This window comes from Macaca thibetana, chromosome X (genome assembly GCF_024542745.1).
Source record: "Macaca thibetana thibetana isolate TM-01 chromosome X, ASM2454274v1, whole genome shotgun sequence".
NCBI lineage: Eukaryota > Metazoa > Chordata > Mammalia > Primates > Cercopithecidae > Macaca > Macaca thibetana.
In genome coordinates this window covers 99,557,167-99,575,071 of record NC_065598.1, presented here as the reverse complement: position 1 = coordinate 99,575,071, position 17,905 = coordinate 99,557,167, and the positions used below count along the sequence as shown (strand labels likewise).

Sequence of the window (17,905 nt, the reverse complement as noted above, 5' to 3'; positions counted from 1 at the left end):
AAGATAAAGAACGTGGGCAAGGCAGGATACTCCAGAAAGCTTCCCTGAATCGTGCAGGTGGAAAAAGGGGGCCGATGGCTGATCAAGGATGCCATGGAGAAGTCTATTTTTCATTATAAGTCCAATGCTGATTAACTGTGCTGGCCCATTATACCTCCAGAGCTCTCTTTCAAAAAATAAACTAAGGATTTAGCACCACTGATCCACCTTATCAGGATTAGTACTTACTTTGGAATTTTAGGAAAATCTTGTAAAAGTGTTTCAAAAAGAATAAACAAGTTTGTTTCCTAAAGTGACTGTGAAAATCTATCACAAAATTAACTGTAATAAATGTCCCTGTGTGGTGCTTTGAGATGGTCTTACACATCCCTAACAATATTTTGGAAGTTAAAGTCTCTTTTCAGAGCTGTGTGCCTTTGCAGGGAGAAAAAAACGGTGGAGTTGTTTGAAAAACACTGCATTCTCCTCAGTCACTTTATTTCTGTCAGGCTTATTGGTGTTGCATGAACTTGCCAGAAGTTTTCCATAGGACATGAACATGTTCCAACAGAGAATGTTAATTCTTGCATACTGTTCTTAAGCTCTTAGTATCGTGAATAGTCATTTATGTAAACATTGAATGATTAGGACTTTCTTGTTGTGTTTTGCATTTGTAAATCCAGGAAGTACATGGGAGCATCTGTGAAATAATGTTAAAAATGCACCATAATCCAGCAGTGGAATGCTGACTGGGAGAGTAAGGGTGACTGACACAGACAAATTATAGGCAAGGGAGAGGAGAAATGGGCTTTGATGTTGAAGACTGGAACGGGAAATGAATACATCTGATTATTCATCTCTGTGGCTGAAGGTGGGTAAAGGGCAATAAGTGCGCATCGGTGATTTAATGGTGTGTTTTGCTGAAAGAAAGAACTAAAGGAATTGGCGTGCATCATGCAAATAACCAATTATAAGCATCATACCAAGGAAAATAGTAGTAGTAGATCAAAGATACCCTCATTAAATTTTGTCAATATGACCCGTATCAAGGAATTCCCATTGAAATACATGACTGAGGATTCAAACATATTATAGAAATACCGAGATCAAAAAATTTTTTAAATACAATATAACCCTTCCAAATGTCCCAGTAGCTAAAGATACTATTGCAACTCATTCGGTTTCATCTGTGTCTACTCTTTTCCCAGTTATAATCTTTTGTTAAGAAACAAAAATAACACTTCATGACCTTCAACTGTACATCACTGAGAAGATGGGAGTGTGCGACGAGAGGAGCTGAAGTTCCACTCTACACTGAATCACTGGAGGGATGCAGCCACTAAGCCACAGCCATTGCTTCCACGTTTGCTAAGGGACCCAGACAAAAAAAGCGTCTGTCTGGGTGTTTGTCCTTGAAGACTGAGGAGGAAATTTGTGTTTACATTCTTGTTGGGAACTTCTTTTTCTGATCATTTGGTCACAGTCTTGGTGATTGAAAGATATGAATTTATAGGTACGAGTAGAAATTGTCTCCTGCCTATTCCATCAATAAGAGAAGAAAGGGAGTCAAATGGAAATTGAGAGACAAAAATGATTCTCTCTTTTGCCATTCCCAATTTTGTCCCCAAGCTACTTTAATGTTCAGGCAATAAAATGTTTTTTTCACCTCCCAGCATATGGGCCTGACAAACAAAACCCACCACATTTATGTGGCAGGATAAGACTCCCACCCCAGTGTAGTGGCCGGTACTATGGGGTTGATCCTCATTCTTGACCTATCACAGCCTTTCTCCTCTTTGATTGTGGCCCTGACTCCTGGATAAGCAGAGAACAAATGCATGGTGGGGAGGACGAAGGTTGAAAGAGTGGCATTTATTCTTTTACCTTATTATGAAGCACCACTGTCAAACATCTGGGGTCACAGGCCAAATGGGCTGGCACCTGAATAGGGCATTAGTGGAGCACAGAAGCCTCTTGACTCCTCTTCACTCGCGTCATCAATCCAGTCCGTGCCATGCAGCATCTCTCTGATGTGTGTGACAGGCCGGTCCTACACCTCATGGGCCTGCTACTGCTTCCATGATTCTTCTGAAATCCTGAAATATGTCCATCATTTAACTAGCTCTGCTCCCAAAATCTCCACAGAGGCACTGGTGAACAACACATGCTTTGGGGGACTGACATTAGGCAAGGACTATCTGGTGGCCTGGATGCTTGTTGAGGTACTTTGTCATGCACCAGAGGGAACTTTGTGCTAAGGAGGAATAAGGTACATAATTACTGTGCTTGCTATAATCCTTGGACTGGTAGAGTGAATTCTGTCCCTTCCAGGAACTTAGTATCCCTTCACAAATACAAGAAGGACCTTCCTTACTCAGAGGTCCACAGCTACTGGGTTAGATCTGACACCAGCACACAGGTTGATCTCCCAAATGTCACTCCAGTGCCTGGTCCACCTGACATGGTATTAGCCTTTGAGTTTGTCAGCCTGTCAGAGTTTAGTAGAAGTAATGATTCTTGAGGTTAATGTACCTCACAGAAAATACCTCAAACTGTAAGGAAATGCATCATTGATTTGCTTCACCTTACTCAGTCTCCATTTGAGTGTGAATTCAAATGAAATTGCATAAACAAGTGTTCCACCTAACCAAACTTCAACCGAGTGGGATGTCTGACAGAAAGGGTTCCCTCTTGTTTTTACACTCACTGAATTGTTATTATTTGCAAATGTCTTGTTTTCTTTTTATATGCTTTAATTACTCTTGAGTCAATATGCAGGACTAGGATTGCAAGATCACATGGTAATTGTCCATTTAATTTCCAAGGAGCTGACAAATAGTTTCGGAGGGGCTGTTGCATTCTCTGTGAGCACTATCAATGCATGAGAATTCCAGTTGTTGCACATCTCTGCCAACACTTGATATGCTCAGTCTTTTTGTATTTCTGTTAATGTTATTTTTAATGGACAAATCTTAACTGTATGCAATTATGGGGTACAATGTGATATTTTGAAATATGTATTCAATGTGGAAATTTTGCATACAGCTAATTAACATGTCCATCCCCTCGTTTACCTATCATTTTTATGCTGAGAGATATGAAATTACTTTCTTGGTTGTCCTGATTTACACAATCCATTACTACTGACTGTAGCCATCCTGCTGTGCAATAGATCTCAAAACGTACTCATCCTGTGTGTCTAGAAAGTGGGCCCCTTTGACCGGCCACTCCCCATTTTCTTCCTCCAACCCCTCCCCACCCACTTCCCAGCCCCTGGGGAGCCGTCATTCTACTCTCCACTTCTATGAGTTCAGCTTTTTAAGATTCTACCTATAAGTAAGACATTTGGTATTTGTCTTTCTGTGCCTGGCTTATTTCATAACAGCAGAACGTCCCCTGGCTTCGTCCACAGTGTTACAAATGGCATACGTTACTTTTGTCAAGGTTGAGGAGCATTCTGTCGTACCTACATACCACGTTTCCATTACCCATGTACCCAATGATGAACTCTTAGTTAGATTCCGCATCTTCACTGTGGTATATAATGCTGCCATGAACATGGGAGTGTAGATGTCTTTTCATGGTACTGATTTCATTCCCTTTGACTATAGACCCAGAGCGGGTATGTAGGATTTCCGGACCATATGGTATTTCTATCATTCTGTTTTTTGAGGAATTTCCACACTGTTTTCGGTAACGGCTCTGCTACTTCACATTTCCACCAAGCGTGTACAAGAGTGCCCTTTTCTGCATTCTCGACAACACTATTATGATGTTCATCTTTTCTGGTAAAAGGTATTCAAACAGGTGTGTGAGGTAACATCTCACTGTGGATTAAATTTGCATTGCTAGGCCAGGCGCAGCGGCTCATGCCTGTAATCCCAGCACTTGGGAGGCCATTTCAGGTGGATCATGAGGTCAGAAGTTCAAGAGCACCCTGGCCAATATGGTGAAACCCCGTCTCTACTGAAAATACAAAGATTAGCCAGACGTGGTGGCAGGCACCTGTAATCCCAGCTACTCAGGAGGCCGAGGAAGGAGAATCGCTGTAAGCTGGGAGGCAGAGGTTGCAGTGAGCCGAGATCGTGCCACTGCACTCCAGCCTGGGCAACAGAGAGAGAGGCTCAGTCTCAAAAAAAAAAAAAAAAAAAAGAACTTGCATTGCCCTAGTGATTAACGATGCTGAGCATTTTTAATGTACCCACTGGCCGTTTGTGCTGCTTCTTTTCAGTAATGTCTATTGAGGTAGTTTGCTGATTTAAAAATTGAATTATTTGTTTTCTTGCTATTGTGTTGTCCACATTCCTTCTATATTTTGAATATTAACCTCTTATCAGATGTACATTTGCTAGTATTTTCTCGCATTCTGTGGGCTTGTTACCTATGAAAGGGGTCCCCTGAAAGGTGGTATCTTTCCCTGTTTGGTGTTGTGAAGCCAGTATAATAAACTGCAAGTGAGTGTCAGGCAGTGCAGGCTTTATTCCATGGCCATGGACTTCACAAGCAGGAGGTTGGCTCACAAATCAACTTCTCAGCTCGGGAGAGGGAGAATATCACAAATACAGGGGATTTTTAATGAAGGGATTGGGCATTAGAAGCAAGGGGAGGAATATTTATTTCTTTTCTGTGAATAGGTGCAGGACTTCTCGAAAACAGAATGCCACCTACCTTATTGCCCATTCAAGGTTTCTTTCAGTCGTTGTCACAGTGATTGTCAACTGTTGTGGTGCTGGTGGGGGTGTCAGTTCGTATGGGAATTAGATTATAATGAAGTTCCAGTTTCTTTAAAGATCAATTGAGCTGCCATGTTGCATCCCATCAGTCTCAGCCGGTTTAGTCACGATGGGGAAATTCTGATGTCAGGTATCCTGCTTCCTAAAGACAAGCAGAGTTAAGGCAGGGTAGAAATTTAACTAGGTCCTGTAGGCATTACATTGGGTAACACGTTGTCTCCTCACTCTATTATTTATTCTTTTTCTGTAAAAACGTCTTTAATTTGACACCATCGCATTTGTCTACTTTTTACTTTTGTTGCCTGGGCTTTCAGGGTCATATCCAAAAAATCATTGCCCAGGCCTATGTCATGGAGCTTTGTCAAAATATGAAACTTGAATGGCTATATCACAAAATTAAAGAAATTTTAAATAGCAGAATAGACACAGTTGGACTGAGAATTGGAGAATGAGAAGACAGATGTAAAGTCATTGTGAAAATTTCATAGGGACATAACTCGTGAGAAAGGAGTGAGGAGAACTGATAAACCTTAAGGATCTGACTAAAAGGCACAAAGTATATCTCATAAGTAATACTGGGCAAGTTGGAAAGAATTCTAATCAAAGGGAAAATCGCTGGTAATTTTACAGAATTGAAGGAAGACATGATAAACTACCTTCAGGGAGGACACCTGTTCCCATCCTTCTAAAGCTTAAGAAAAGTGAAAGCAGAAATCACAATAGCTAAGAGAAGAAAAAAGACAACTGCAAGGCCTATAAAGGAATAACAAATAGTTTGACAGTCAACCTCCTTATATCAATAAATAAAACTCAAAAGCAGAGGAGATGTGTGTCAACACAGAATGTCATTGCTAGCTAAAGTATTATTTGAGAATGAGGCTGTGGTAAACATGGACGAGCCAGGGTCCCCTTTAAGGATGGATTTGCTGTTTCGGGTTTTGGGAATGCAAGCAGGTGCCAGTCCTGAGCCATTAGTCCTTTTCGGTATTACTGTAGCTACTCTTAGCTGCCTTGTCCATACACACTGCCTGATCCAGGAGAAGTGGAACGGTCTGGTATTTCGGCACAATGGCGAATATCCTGATGGGCCCCTTTATCTTCAGATCTCACCCTGGGAACAGAATAGGATTCCACTGGCCTTGCACTCGAGATGCACTTCTCTCTGTTCCCAGTCCTGCCTGCCTCCTGACCCTTCCTCAGCTATTGACCATGAATAAGTTTCCCACGCACTAAACTTTATTTCAGAGTCCATTTCTTCCAGGACCTAAGTCAGAAATGATGAGATTTGAGAGAAATGGGAAACTCTTAGTGTAGATAACAACAAATTTTTGTTAAGGAAGTTTCTCAAGAAGGTAATTTAAAGAGATTTAAAATGATCACAAGAAGATGACTGGAGGTGCCAAGAAGGAAAGGTAATAGAATGGATTAACAAGAGGAATAAAACAATGATTGTATAAAACTGATGAAAGAGAAATACAACAGAAAAAGAAAACCCTTCAGGCTCATATCCTTGATAAACACTGATGCAAACATCCTCAACAAAATACTGGCAAATCGAATCCAGCAGCACATCAAAAAGCTTATCCACCACGATCATGTGAGCTTCATCCCAGGACTCCTGTGATGCAAGGTCAGTTCAACATATGCAAAGAAACAGTTGTGATTCATCACATAAACAGCACTAAAGAGAAAAACCACATGTTTATCTCAATAGATGCAGAAAAGACTTTTGATAAAATTCAACTCCCCTTCAAGTTAAAAACTCTCAATAAACTATATGCTGAAGGAACACACCTCAAAATAATAAGAGCTATTTATGACAAACCCACAGCCAACATCATACTGAATGGGCAAAAGCTGGAAGCACTCCCCCTGGAAACTGGCCCAAGACAAGGATGCCCTCTCTCACCACTCTGATTCAACATAATCTTGGGAGCTCCGGCCTGGGCAATCAGGCAATAGAAAGGAATGAAGAGCATTCAAATAGGAAGAGAAGAAGTCAAAATCATGTCCCCGTTTTCAGACAACATGATCCTATATCTAGAAAGCCCCATCGTCTCAGCCTAAATGTTTCTCAAGCTAATAAACAACTTCAGCAAATCCTCAGGATACAAAAATCAATGTGCAAAAATCACTAGCACTCTTGTACATCCACAACAATGAAGCCGAGAGACAAATCACGAAGGAACTCCCATTCACATTTGCCACAAAAAGAATAAAATGCCTAGGAAGACAGCTAGCCAGGACAGTGAAAGATCTCTACAAGGAGAACTGCAAACCATGGCTCAAAGAAATCAGAGGTGACACAAACAATGGAAAAACATTCCATGCTCATGCATAGGAAGAATCAGTATCATTAAAATGACCATACTGCCCAAAGCAGTTTACAGATTCAATGCTATCCCCATTAAACTACCATTGACATTCTCCACAGAACTGGAAAAAATATTCTAAAGTTCACCCAAAATCAACGAAAGAGCCCAAATAGCCCAATGCAATCTTAAGCAAAAGGAAGGAAGCTGGAGGCATCACGCTACCCGACTTCAAACTATACTCAAGGGTTACAGTACCAGTACAAAAACGGACACGCAGACCAATATAACATAAGAGAGAATGCAGAAATTATTATTACTTTGTGACAAACCCAGAAATAAATACTGCACACCTACAACTATATGATCTTTGACAAACCTCACAAAAACAAGCAATGTGGAGAGGATTCCCTATGCAAAAAATGGTGCTGGATGTGCTGGCTAGCCAGAGGCTGAAGATTGAACCTGGACCCCCTTCCTTACACCATATACAAAAATTAACATGAGATGAATTAAAGACTTAAAAGTAAAACATAAAACTATAAAAACCCTGGAAGGCAACCTAGGCTACACCATTCAGGACATGGGCACCAGTACCAGGCAAAGACTTCATGACTAAGATGCCAAAAGAAATTCCAACAAAAGCAAAAATTGACAAATGGTATCTAATTAAACTAAAGAGCTTCTGTACTGCAAAAGAAACTCTCAACACAGTAAACACACAACCTACTGAATGGGAGAACATTTTTGCAAACGATTCATCTGACAAAGTGTAATATCCAGCATCTGTAAGGAACTTAACCACATTTACAAGAAATAAACAATCCCATTAAAAAATCAGCAAAGGACATGAACAGACACTTCTCAAAAGAAGACCTACATAGTGCCAACAAGCAAATAAAAAAAAGGTCAACATCACTGATATTAGAGAAATGCAAATCAAAACCACAATGAGATATCGTCTCACATCAGTCAGAATGGCTATTATGATGAAGTCCAAAAATAACAGATGCTGGCAAGTTTGTGGAGAGAAAGGGATGCTTACGCACTGACTTTGGGGAGTGTAAATTAGTTCAACCTTTGTGGAAGACGGTGTGGCAATTCCCGAAAGACCTGAAATTTGAAATACCATTTCACCGAGCAATGCCATTACTGGGCATATACACAAAGGAATAGTAATCATTCTATTATACAGACGCGTGCATGTGTATACTCATTGCAGCACTATTCACAATAGCAAGGACATGAAATCAACCCAAATGCCCATCAGTGATAGGCTGGATAAAGAAACTATAGTACATATACACTGTGGAATACTATGCCTCCATAAAATAGAACAACATCATGTCCTTTGCAAGGACTTGGATGGAGCTGGAGGCCATTATCCTTAGCACACTAATGCAAGAACAGTGACACTGTTTGGCTCTGTGTCCCCCACCCAAATCTCACCTTGAATTGTAATCCCTATACTCCCCCCATGTTAAGGGTGGGACCAGATGGAGGTGATTGAATCGTGGGGGTGCTTTCCCCCATGCTGTTCTCATGATAGTGAGTGCGTTCTCACAGGATCTGATGGTTTTAGAAGGGGCTTCCCCCTTCGCTCTGCACTTCTTCTTCCTGCCATCACAAGAAGAAGGACGCGTTTACATTTCCTTCCACCATAACTGTAAGTTTTATGAGGACCCCAGCCCTGTGAACTGTGAGTCAATTAAAACTCTTTCATTATAAATAACCCAGCCTCGGCTATTTCTTCATAGCAGCGTGAGAACAGACTAATACAAGCAAAAGACCAAATAGCGCATGTTTCCACTTATAAGTGGGAGCTGAATGATGAGAACACATGGACATATAGAGGAAAACAACACACACTGGGGCCTATTAGAGGGTGGAGAGTGGGAGGAGGGAGAGGATCAGGAAAAATAACTAATGGTTACCAGACTTAATGCCTGGGTGATGAAATAACCGCCACAGCAAAGCCCCATGACAAACGTTTACCTGTCAAAAAACCTGTACATTCTGGACATGTACCACTGAACTTAAAATAAAACAGAAAACAGCCTGATGCAATAAAGATTATGACTATATTAAAAATTAAGAAAACAGGCAGGGTGCCGTGGCTGATGCCTGTAATCTCAGCAATTTGGAAGGCCGAGGTAGATGGATCACTTTAGGCCAGGAGTTCAAGGCCAGCGTGGCTAATATGATAAAACTCTGTCTCCAATAAAAGTGCAAAAATTAGCCAGCTGTGGTGGCGCATCCCGGTAGTCTTAGCTACTGGGGAGCCTGAGGCAGGAGAATCTCTTGAACCCGGGAGGCGGAGGTGGCAGTGAGCTGAGATAGCACCAATGCACTCCAGCCTGGGAGACAGAGTGAGACTCTGTCTCAAAAATAAAAATAAATAATTAAAGAAACAAAATAAGAACTATATATTTTACTTTTGTATCACGTGGATGATGGGAGCATCTGTGAGAGCAGCTATGCCACAGCCACCACTGGCTCAGGCAATAAAGGCTTTCCAGCCCTTGAGCTAACACCAGCCATGGCTGAAATTGTGGGAAGGTGACCCAGAAACGAACCAGTGAGAGCCTCCCTGGGATGTTTAACCTTGCAGATTGTGAAGAAAAATGATGTGGCTCTTTCTCTGTTGTTTGTTTGCTTTTTTTTTTTTTTTTTTTTGAAGAAAAATAACATGTTGACTTACTGATATGAATAGAGAGACTGTTGTGGACAGGTCTCTCGTGCGTTGTACCAAACTAAAAGACAGATTGGCTTGCTAACCTATAGAATGGGAGAAAATTTTTGCAATCTACTCATCTGACAAAGGGCTAATATCCAGAACCTACAAAGAACTCAAACAAATTTACAAGAAAAAAACAAACAACCCCATCAAAAAGTGGGCAAAGGATATGAACAGACATTTCTCAAAAGAAGACATTCATACAGCCAACAGACACATGAAAAAATGCTCATCATCACTGGCCATCAGAGAAATGCAAATCAAAACCACAATGAGATACCATCTCACACCAGTTAGAATGGCGATCATTCAAAAGTCAGGAAACAACAGGTGCTGGAGAGGATGTGGAGAAATAGGAACACTTTTACACTGTTGGTGGGATTGTAAACTAGTTCAACCATTATGGAAAACAGTATGGCGATTCCTCAAGGATCTAGAACTAGAAGTACCATATGACCCAGCCATCCCATTACTGGGTATATACCCAAAGGATTATAGATCATGCTGCTATAAAGACACATGCACACGTATGTTGATTGCAGCACTATTCACAATAGCAAAGACTTGGAATCAGCCCAAATGTCCATCAGTGACAGACTGGATTAAGAAAATGTGGCACATATACACCATGGAATACTATGCAGCCATAAAAAAGGATGAGTTTGTGTCCTTTGTAGGGACATGGATGCAGCTGGAAACCATCATTCTGAGCAAACTATCACAAGAACAGAAAACCAAACACCGCATGTTCTCACTCATAGGTGGGAACTGAACAATGAGATCACTTGGACTCGGGAAGGGGAACATCACACACCGGGGCCTATCATGGGGAGGGGGGAGGGGGGAGGGATTGCATTGGGAGTTATACCTGATGTAAATGACGAGTTGATGGGTGCAGCACAGCAACATGGCACAAGTATACATATGTAACAAACCTGCACATGTACCCTAGAACTTAAAGTATAATAATAATAATAAAAAAGTAGATTTATAAAATCACCATTTGTAAAGGGGACTGTTTAGAAATCGTTGACTAGACTTCAGTCAAGGAGTTTACCATATATGATGTTATCTAATAACAAAAATGAGGCTTTTTGTCCTTCTTAATCGTGAGCCGATTTGTTTGGAATAGAACAAGTTGTTTGTTAAATATATGACAGGAAATACACTTGAAAGCCTGACCTTTGAAATGACAGTTCATTGATGACCTTTATTTCTTCATTATTTTTTAAGAATCTTTTTTGTTCCATTCCTGCAACTTAATGTTACTTAAATGCATTTAAGGAATGTCTTTACATATATTATCAGAGACTTTGAAAGCTATCTATCTAACTTGCACATAATTTTCATTTTCGGAATCCCTTTCTCTCCCTCAGGGGTTTCCTAGGAGATTTAAGGTGATATTTTTTAACCCAATATCTCTTGAACTTATTAGCCATTTCCAGCTTCTGAGTTGTGATTTGTGGTGGTTGTTTTGTTTTCCTTTTCTTTATTTTTTTTAAAACCTGGTCAATGTTGAGTGTTGTCATATATTTTTAATAAAAGTACCTTTCTGTTCCTATTGTCTGCTTGGAGGCTGTGTTATGGCTATTTCTTGTTCTCCTGCTAAACTTTGGGAGTTTTCAGTGACACCCTTCAAAGTGCTCACGGTGTGACATGGATTAGCTGAGAAGGGCGGATGTGCTTTTGCCCTGTGGGGCATCTGTCTGTGTAGCTTTCTCCGAGTTAGGCCACAAGGGGCGCTTAAGCCCGCAGACGCCCACTGTGATTGGTTGATGAGACGCGAATCAACAGGACCATCCAGTCACCTTCAACGCAGGTAGGTTTCATCCAATCAGACGTGGAACTGGCCCATGATGTGGAGCCATGCTGCATACCCAAGTGTCCCCGCTTCCCCGTTCCACAACCGCCATTGTCTGTTCGTGTCATCTAATGGCCGCTGTCTCCGCCATGGCTGGACCTTCCTCTGAGATTATCTCTGAGGAACAGCTGATCACCCAGGAGCCCAAAGAGGCCAACTCCACCACGGCCCAGAAGCATTGCAAGCAGAGGAAGCGAGGGCGACGTGGGCCCCGCAGGTCCCACGCCAACTGCCGCAGGGACAGCTTCGCCACCTATTTCCGCCGGGTGCTGAAGCAGGTTCACCAGGGCCTCAGCCTTTCCCGGGAGGCCGTGAGTGTCATGGATTCTTTGGTTCATGACATACTGGACCGCATCGCCACCGAGGCTGGTCGCCTGGCCCGCTCCACCAAGCGCCAGACCATCACCGACTGGGAGATCCGGACCGCTGTGCGCCTGCTGCTGCCGGGGGAGATGGGCAAGCTTGCCGAGTCCAAAGGCACGAAGGCTGTCCTCAGGTACACCAGGAGCAAGTGTGCTCCCTCAGGAGTGCCCGAGCACCACGGGAACCCAAAGGGACTTGGTAGAGCCACTGAACGTGGCCCAAAAGACCAGTGGCTCGCCAAGGAGGGAATCCCACTGGAGGTTGGGGTGGCTGGTGCCCTTTCGACTTGGGAGGCATGTGACGTGTGGCATCCTGCAATTTTTCGAGCATTTTTCCCGCAGTACTAAACATTGCCAACTCTAATATATCTATAGTGCAATTTGCTCCAAGGAAAAATAGTGGGTGTTTCCGTGATCGTGTTTCATTAATTTCCTCAGTTTCCAAAACGGTTATTTTTATTACTTATGTTTCTAGGTTATCTTTATGGTGATATTATTATTGCACTGATCTCTACCTTTTTCTCTCTCATTCTCCTGTGACTGGATGGTGGAATTTTCCAGAACTTCACTATATGCCATACAGCAGCAGAGAAAGTGAATACAGTGATGCAAGAAGCAAGGTAACCCTCCTAAACGTTTTCAACACCTCTCCTGTCACGAATCCATGTAAATAAGAAAATGAGGCCCAGTTAAAGTGTACATACAGCTAAATAAAATTTTCAAGAGTCCATTCATTTTCCAGCTTTCTCGATTCTGAAATCACTATTGCAGAATCTTTTTTTGACCTGAGGATAATCTTTTCATTTCTTTTTAAACAGAAACCTTTGTTACTTCCAGGTTTGTGTCAGTAGGCCTAGGGTGTGTCCACGGAAACGGCTCATGCCCTAGTGTTCAGTGGTGCAGCCAATGAGTGACTCGCAGTACAAGAGCAACAGTCACTGTCCCAATGTAGGGGGAGTGACCCAGGCTGAACCCACAATAGCCTTGCACTGATATGCAGCCTGGTTATTGGAGGGACAGGATTGTGATTCTTTACCTGATGTTTTTGTTTTCAGTGTTTGTAATCATGGTCATTTAAGGATATGAATCCAAAGGCAGGAGTAGGATATGTTTCTTGCCCCTAGCATCAGGTTTTGCAGAGCATGCTCAGCCTTTATGAGAAGTCAGATAATGCTTATTTCCTCAAGAGATCTGCATATTAATATTCATGTTAATGTTAATATAGGTTACCTTTCATTGTGCTTTCTTCTGGGTCCCAAGTCTTTGTACTTTTAGCACTTTTTCCTAGAAGTGTATTGTTGAATTTCAAAGTAGCTGCTGACTTTCCCATTGCTTTTCTTTTCAATTGATTTATAGCTGCCAAGGATTTCAACAAGAGAACATACTCTGGGATTGTAACTCACGGGAATTTATTATGTTGTGCCTTGAAGCTCGACATGTGGCCATTTTTGTCAAATGTTTCTCGTGAATTTTGAAACATCACATAAACAACCCTTCTCCTTTATGTGTAGAAACCAGTAAAGGGTGGCACTCTCAGTCAAACCGTGAAATGAAAGCTGGATAAATGACAGAAATCAAAATTTTCTTGAGCCCATCAGAAGTGGGAAAGAACTACCCCAGAGGGCACAACACATAGCCACATAGATTATTCCATCATTGACAGAGCACCTTTTGGTCAAGAGGGAAATGGGTGCAGGGCAGGATAGTAGCCAGAGATTCCCTGAATAGTGTAGATGGGAAGTGGGGGAAGGTCACCTCCAGAGCTCCACTTGGGATCCATAGAGAAAGCATGTAGAGCCAAGAAGTCCCCTCACTGGGATTTGTTACTTTCTGTTTTTGCAGAATATTAGGAAAATGTTATGACAATAGTTGAAGAGAAATGCTCAATACACAAGGAGATGAAGAAAAATCACCACGAAATCAGCTGCAACTAAATCCCTATGGACGATGCCGCCAGGGGGTCCTACATATCTGGAGCAACACTTTGAAAACCAAAGACCCTTGGCAGAACCCTGTTCCTTTCCAGAGACAAAGCTGTGTACCTGGTCCAAAACACTACATCTCACTCAGTGACTTATTTATCATTATGCTAATTGTTTTGCTTTAAATCGCCACTGTTTCTGTCAAATGGGACATACAAATAAATCTCTAAAGTTATCATTGCATGTCTACAGAGTAATTTGACATGTCTTTTTCAGAAACTATATCCACTGTAATATTTTACCCTAGAGTGTGTGTTTTCCATTGGTAAATTCAGAAATGAAAGAGGAGCATTAGTAAAACAGGGTTAACAATGAACTCTGATTGGACTGTGGGAAGTGAAGAGTGAGAGTTCAAGGGGACTGATGCTGGTGAATTATAGGAAGAAAGAGGAAAGGGGTGGATTGATGTGAAGGTCGGCAGAGGAAGCTCACACATGTGATACAGCATTTCAGGGGGTGATTGTGGGGAAGGGGAACCTAGTGAGCAATCGTGATGTCAAGCTGTGGCTTACTGAAAACACAAAGTAGGGGAAACAGCTTTGCGACTTAAACAACAAATAAGAAGTATCAATGTATGGAAAGTAGGATGAATAGGACAAACATAATCCAACCAATCTTTTCATCAGCATTCCCTGTACCATGGAGTTCATTTGAAAACATAAGCAAGGACCTAAACACAGTACAGAGAAAACTACATCAAAAAGTTTAAGGAACAATATCTATTCTAGGCTCCCTAGAAATGGAATCCCACTTGTTTAGATTTACCTGATTCTTCTCTTCTTCAGGCTAGAATATTTTGTTTTTGGAGACCTTCATGCCTGGCCTCTGTGCATCATGGGGATGAGGGAATGTTGTCCGATGGAGCAGCACAAGCTCCACTCGGATCCGTGTCAGACAGTGAGGCACCTGCAGCCGAGGAACCACAGCCCAAAGTGTGATCAGGTTTCCCGGTCTGAAGTAGTAAGGGTTAGTTGTCTAGGGATGTTCAATGGGAGTTGAAGGGGAAACCTGTGATTAGATGGGTGTGCTTCTTTGGTTCTTCTATGGGTCGTATGCTTTTAATGCTGTTGATAGAGGTGTCTTCCATTAGTTTTCTAGGGCCTCTGCAAAATTATTCCAGAGACTGGCTGACTTGAACACTATTTATTTTTTATCTCACAGTTCTGGATACCAATTGTCACCTATCTGTAAGGAGACCAATCCTGTTGGGTAGGGTCAACTCTCATAACTTCACTTTAATCACAGGACCTCCGTAGAGACTCTCTCCAAGTAAGGTCACATTCTAAAACTCTGGGGGCCAGGACTTCTATCTGTGAATTTTAGGGAGACACAACTCCATCCATACTAGTACATCTTCTGCATCCACTCCGTGGCACAAATTAATGTCCTCACATAGAAAATACATTCATTTCATCACAATATCCCGAACGTCTTAACTCACTCCAACATCAATTCTCCATTATCATACCTGATAATCTTCTATATCTGGAATGGGTGAGTCTCCAGGCATGACTCACACTGAGGCAGGAATTCTCTCCACTACTGCACCTGTGAATCAGACAAGTTATCTGCTTCTCAAAGGCAGTTGTGGGACTGGTTCCAGATAGGGCTTATCATACCAAAAGCAGGAAATCTGAAAAACTACTCGAGTTCATCGGCCCTAGGCACCTTTAAAACATAGTGGGGGCAAATTCCATTAGATTCTAAGGATGGAAAATATTCTACTTGGGCTCAGTGCTCTGTCCTTCAGGCGCAATGGTGTAACAGCTTCACACCCTAAGCCCTGGGCAGCGGGGCATGGGCTCTCCCCCTAGCCTGGGCTCAGCCCATCCCTCTGAAACCGAGGAGGTGAGACAAATGTTGGAACTCATGAGGTGAGCTCCGTTTAAAATTGTTGGCTTCCCATGGAATTCACATGAGTCCAGGCCATCAGAAAATAAGTTGTCTACTGATCATTCTTGAATACCCATATCTCCCATGTCTCAATTCCTAACATCTGCAGAGATGGTTGATTTGATCTGTGAGCCTCATGCGTCACTTCTTTAGCTAATGGTGGAAAAACTGTCTTCCCTGAAACCAGTCACTGGTGCCAGGAAGGTTGAGGACCACTGGTCTAGCTAGCGTGTGTTGGCAAACTGCAATCCCATGAGTCATTTGTTATCTTAGCCTATTTGTGGCAACAGGGGTAATGTTTGAAATTACTTCTTTTCTGAAGAGGGTATGGCATCCTGTCTCTATTGAACTTCAGTATACTATTGAGAATTCTAATTGTCAATGGCCAATAGATTGATCCTCTAAATTAACCTGCTTAATTATATTAAAAGGACTTTATGGATTTCTCATTCTAACCAATTGATAAAAAGATTAAATATATAAAAAGACACATCCTGGTGTGACAGCTAGCCTTAAAACTTGGCTTGACAAAACTGAAGAGCAAAACATCTGAACAAAACAAAGATAACCTCCTGTGTCTGCTCAAACTGCCCCTTGTGGGCATAATAACAAAGGCCACTCCACCCTGGGCCCTTTGAGTTCAAATTCTGCACTTTTGCCTCAGCGCCGTGGGTTGGATTACTTTTCAGGAAACAAGCCTCTCCTGGTTGGATATTGGTGTGACCTTTGAGGAGTATCTATTTCTTATTGACCCTTTTACCTTCCTTGATTGGTTTTGATGTCCTGTCTTCCTTCATTTGCGATGGGGGTACATGAGGCCCTTTGGCCTTCGTGTGGATATAGTTGAGAATCTAATACCCTGGAAAATTTGGTAGGACAAATATGTGGGTTGTATCCTGTTAAAGGCTAGCAAAACTTTCTTTTCTCTTTGAGCTGTCTCTGGGGTTTGGGATTGTTCTGGACCTTGTGAAATCGACTTTCCACCTCTTTAGACACAACTCATGCATCCTTGGTTGTGTCATAATCTTGGTGAAACTTAACTGAAAAGGTACCTTTACTTTACAGAAAACAAAACTAACAAGAAAAGGTCAAAACTCAGAAATATCAACTGCTTGTCTTCTGCTTGTGGGCCATAGTGGCTTCAGTAGCTTTGGGCTCCTTGGTGCTCAGGCCTTCGTCCGAGATCCTCTCAGAGGAAGGCTCAGTCATCTCAGAGGCAACTGCCAGTGGATGTGAGGAACAGACAATGACGGTTGACCACTGGCAGGAGGGCCTTTTGTAGTCACTGCATGGCTGACGTTATGGGCCACCATCTCCACATCTGAGTGAATGAATTGCCATGCAGGGAGGCTATCAGCAAGCCTCCCAGCCTCAGAGGCGATTCGATGGTCCCGTTGCTTGGCAATCACAGTGGGTGTCTGTTGACATGCACCAAACCCTCACCTGCCTCAGAGCAAGCGCTCTACCCTGCCCACTCTCAACTAGGGCGAGCTCTGCATTCCACACATTCTTCCACTCCTGTTCTACGACCACTCCAACTCCAAACAAACTGGGTTGTACTAGGAATCCACTGCAAATCATATTCTTAGTCTGTTTATTCCTTATTTCTTCCTCCAGAAGCCCAGTCTGTCTTGGGAGAGCTGCGGATCCTCATTCAGCATGTTTTGTCAGGGTTGCCAAAGACCTGATGTGTAAGGCTTCTTTGCTTTTTCATAGATAAGGTGAGCACATAATTTCTTGTCAAATAAATGTGGGGGCAGCTTTTGGGGTGAATGGGGCACTATGAATCACTGGTCTGGGACAATAGGCAATATCAGGATGTGTGGCCCCCTTTCTAGGGGAAAGATCTGGGGACAGAATAAGAACATCCCTTGGGGTTTGGAACACAAAGGTTGGTGGGCAATGAGATTGATTTACTTTTAATAGCATCTTTTTCATCATTTCTTCTCTTTGAAGTTCTGGTGCTTTTGTTTCTTGGAGACAACTGTTGTGGCTAGGCTGTATTAACATGGGAAAGAAACATAACACCGTGAGAGCATCTGTTTG

General features: G+C 42.3%; 1 protein-coding gene across 1 annotated transcript; it reads left to right on the top strand.

Moving 5' to 3' along the window:
* Positions 1–11,627: 11,627 nt before the first annotated feature.
* Positions 11,628–12,582, top strand: LOC126946039 (histone H2B type W-T-like). The gene is made up of 2 exons (XM_050776029.1): positions 11,628–12,118; positions 12,546–12,582. The coding sequence occupies exons 1-2, from the start codon at positions 11,628–11,630 to the stop codon at positions 12,580–12,582; spliced, it is 528 nt and encodes a 175-aa protein (XP_050631986.1).
* The last annotated feature ends 5,323 nt before the right edge of the window (positions 12,583–17,905 follow it).